The sequence below is a fragment of the Cyprinodon variegatus genome, unplaced genomic scaffold (genome assembly GCF_000732505.1).
Source record: "Cyprinodon variegatus isolate N-32 unplaced genomic scaffold, C_variegatus-1.0 Scaffold50, whole genome shotgun sequence".
Taxonomy (NCBI): Eukaryota; Metazoa; Chordata; class Actinopteri; order Cyprinodontiformes; family Cyprinodontidae; genus Cyprinodon; species Cyprinodon variegatus.
The window spans coordinates 1,306,583-1,310,571 of NW_015150503.1; the positions used below are offsets into that span (position 1 = coordinate 1,306,583).

A 3,989-nucleotide genomic window follows, 5' to 3' on the forward strand; every position below is an offset into this window, starting at 1 on the left:
CTTAAAAAGTCTTAAAAAGTCTTAAATTTAACTTAACTTGCCTTATGCTGTAGGAACCATGTCTCAGCAAACTTCAATGTACTGAAGTAGTTTTCTATTAGGATAATTCCCTAAATATGTAATCCAATTTTATGTCTATGGTTCTAATGTGATACACGAATAAAGTTTAAAGGGTCTTTATGTTTCTCCAATTCAGTGAAAGAATGTTTTTTTTTTTTAGTATAATTTTTCCCTAATAACAAAATTGCAAATATTCAACTCATCTGATCTGAGCAACTGTACAAAATTCAACCTACAGACACACAGAGAGTGAATGCTCACTTTACTGTTCTCTATTTATAGAGAATTGAATTAAGACAGAGTTAGTCTCTAATGGTTTTCATGCTCCACTCGTCTATTGTGCTTCAAACCCTTTGGAGAATAAGTGTCTCTACTGTGTTGGCTCTATGCAGCTCTGTTTGTAAAATGCCAGTTTTTTTTCCCGACATACCCATGCAGAGCCAGGCAACCCGCTGCCCACTCAGCCAAACAGGAATGATGCTGGGAAAAGAGCCAGCTGGGCGAGTTAAAATGTCAGCTAGGTCCGGCAGTGTGGGGGTCTGACAAACAAGTCATGCCATGTTGGACAAGGGGTAGTGGGCGGAAAGCTGGGAAGGCTGGCAAAGGCCAGACGGGGGTTCGATACGCATGAGAGGCCATGATGTAATATAAAGGGCAGCCCGATCCAGCTTCAGAAACATTTTCCTGCTCACCAGCGCTGTTATTCTACGCTTCTTCTTCAGGTCTGTTCGTGATGAGCGGCGCCATCATCTACACGGTAATGAGTCCGGGTTGGGTGCCGAAGGATAACACGTTCGGCTACTCCTACATCCTGGCGTGGGTGGCCTTCCCTCTGGCCCTCATCAGCGGACTCATCTACGTCATCTTAAGGAAGCGAGAATGAACCGCCCCTCCATCCCAGTGCTCCCAGTAACCCTATGAAGATCCCTTCTGAAGTTTAAGTTGTGAAGCCAATATCAAAGAAGTAACACCAAAGAAAACCCAATTCAGAATACCAATACTGTCTGTTTAAAGATGTATATAGTATCTATGGTTAAAACCTATTTATAACACTTTTTACATGTATGTACATAGTTTTTGTGTTGCTCTGTTGATACTATGGGCTTTGTTTTAGCTGAAAAATGCCTGTCTTTGTTTATAAGTATGATATTATAAAAAAAGCTGTTTTATTTTGCCATTTGGTTTGCATAACTGCCAAAGTTTTAGAGTAAGCAAAAAAACTTGTCATAGTAACTATATGCATGTTTAGAAATATGAGAGACTAATAATAGAGTTAACATCTTAGAGTGTAGCATAGCTTTTTCTGTTTCCCAGTTTGCAAGTCATTTAGTGTTTTTTTTATTTTATTGTTTTAAACGAAAATATGGTGCTATATAATTATCATTCCTTTTACTGATAGCAATTATACAAAACGCAGTTATTTTGTTTGTATTCAGTTTGAAATGATTCTAGAAAAATGAAACAGAGGAACACTTTGCGGTGCCTGAATTTTATTTATTTTCATTTTTTTTGCCAGCATCCCTTTGTACTCATCAGTTACTGTAAAGGGTAGATGTTTAAGATTGAGGGTAAAAGTCACCCGGAGGCCAACACTGACATATTACTTTGCAAGTAACACATTACAGAGAATTATATTCATTTTAAACCTTGTTTGCTTACAGTTGGATGTTTTTAGACAACTTTTTTTGAAGTATGAGGAAGCCAAAAAGCCTCAAAAGAAATATTTTATAGAAAATAACAAATGAGGGCTTTGTCTCCTGCAGAAAACAAAACAAACCAAAGAAAATGTTGAAGGAATATTTGAATTATAATCCCTTTAAGTGAGGAAATAGAGCTGCAGTGATGATATAACTGTTAGTCTGTTGCAGCAGTTTCTTCTGTCAGGATGTAAAGGTTTTGCTTTCTACACTATAAAAATTTTTTTGTGTGTTGTGCATACATCTACGTATGACTGTAGCTTAAAATCTCCCCTCAATCATGCACCTCTAATATATATTATCTGGTACTGTGTTCTACTGTTAGAAGGGACAGACTTCCAGTTCAGTGGTGTCTCATCTTTAGCCTCTTTGCGGACGACAGCAAGTCGTTGTTTATACGCTTTAAGATCTCTTTCCTGCGTGCACTCAGGCTTAGTCCACTGCAACACTCGTCTGCTTATGCTTGTGGTTACAAATACTGAACGTGACGGGCGTCACCTGCACTGGGGCCAAGGCACAGCGAAATGCCAGTTACTCAGAACATGCAGCTCATGTTTCAGTGTGGATGTCTCCCAGGACATCAGATACAAGAGGACTTGTTTAACCACCAGTCCTTCACGTCTCTCCTTTTAGGTTCAAGCATTAACTCCGAAGCTTATTGCTACTTGACTGTAGCCCTGGGTTCAGTTAGAAGAGAATTCCTCTGATGAAAACTGCCCTTATAACCGTTGAGAAGCCAAAGCCTTCAGTTGTTAATGCTTTGTTTACATCTAAACTTTAGAACGCTTCTCAAGCTGCTTCAATTTTAGCCATTAAAGAATGTTTATTAAAACCTAAATGGGCTTGTTTTATTTTTAACTTTCCTCACACACATATACACATTTATACACATTTTAATTCCATGCAGGCAGATTTCAACAGTTCGTTTTCTTTAATTTTTAAATTAGAACTTCGCCATTTTAAAATGATCTTTAAGGATAATTTTAAAATGGTAGTTCTAAGGTAAACAGAGATGAGGAACACTGATGGCTTCAGCTTGGAAGGAACAGCCCACTGTGAGGGAAGGTGAACCATATAAGGATATTAAGGGTTTGTCCTATACGTGTCCTGTACTTGTCTTATATTACTTTACCAGATTTATGTCAGAGGTGTGAAAAAAAAAAAAAGAAAGACAAGTGTTTTTGTTTTGTTTTTTTGAAAATCAAGGAAGAATTGAGAGGCAAAAAAGGAAAAAGAATCAGTTTCTTTTATTTAATAAATCTTTTATTTTAATTTAAGTTTATTTACAATGTGTTCACTGCAAAAAAATTAAATCTAAATAAGTCAATTTCTTCTTAAAATAAGTGCATTTTTTCCTGAATTAAGGATTTAAGTGAGACACTTTGCCAATGGAACAAGACAATTTACACTTAAAATAAGAAAAAAACAATCGCTTTGTCTTATTTCAAGTGCATTTTATCTAGATGCCTTATTTTAAGAGTAAAAATACGAATTCCATTGGAAAATCATCTTATTTAACTGCTCAAATTAAGGGTAAATACACTTAATTTAAGACATTTTTACTCATTTTGAGATCATTTTTGCAGTGATCCTGCTGTCATTAAGCATCACAGTGGACAAAATCGAAATCTAGATAAGTATTTTTCTCTTAAACTAAGTGCATTTGTTCTTGAATTGAGGGATAAAAGAGACATTTGCCAATGGAACAAGACAATTTACATTTAAAATAAAAAAAAAACACAATTGCTTTGTCTTATTTCAAGTGCATATTCTCTAATTATCTTATTTTAAGAGTAAAAATACTCATTCCATTGGCAAACTATCTTATTTACCTACTTAGAATAAGGATAAATACACTTAATTTAAGAAATGTTGACTTATTTCTAGATAGTTTTTGCAGTGCAAGCAGGAATTCAGAGCAGGACGTTCCTGCTTATTGCTCTTGGAGTTCACAAGCATAATGTCAAGGAAAGTTTACATCTAGACATTCATTTCAACCAATCTAGTAACAGCTGAATCATAAGAACTGCAGTGGCGTCTCATTTACTGTAAAATGCCACCATCTAGTGGCGACTTTAAGTAATGACAGTGACAGGAACAATGCCTCCATCTAGTGACGACTTAAAGTAACAACAGTGACAAAATTACACCATTTGTAACAAACGCTGCCTCTTCATGGTAAAACATTGTCACTACTTGAGAGGTGAGTGGAAATCCCAGACTTTTGGGTGT

The 3,989-nt window shown here is 36.1% G+C and overlaps 1 protein-coding gene across 1 annotated transcript in view; it reads left to right on the forward strand.

Moving 5' to 3' along the window:
- LOC107082321 (peripheral myelin protein 22-like) overlaps positions 1-1,535 on the forward strand; it is an 11,248-nt gene extending 9,713 nt beyond the window's left edge. Inside the window, exon 4 of the mRNA XM_015370940.1 lies at positions 710-1,535. Within this exon, the coding sequence (XP_015226426.1) occupies positions 710-943 (234 nt within the window). The 3' untranslated portion in view covers positions 944-1,535. The remainder of the gene's footprint in view (positions 1-709) is intronic.
- Positions 1,536-3,989: the final 2,454 nt, after the last annotated feature.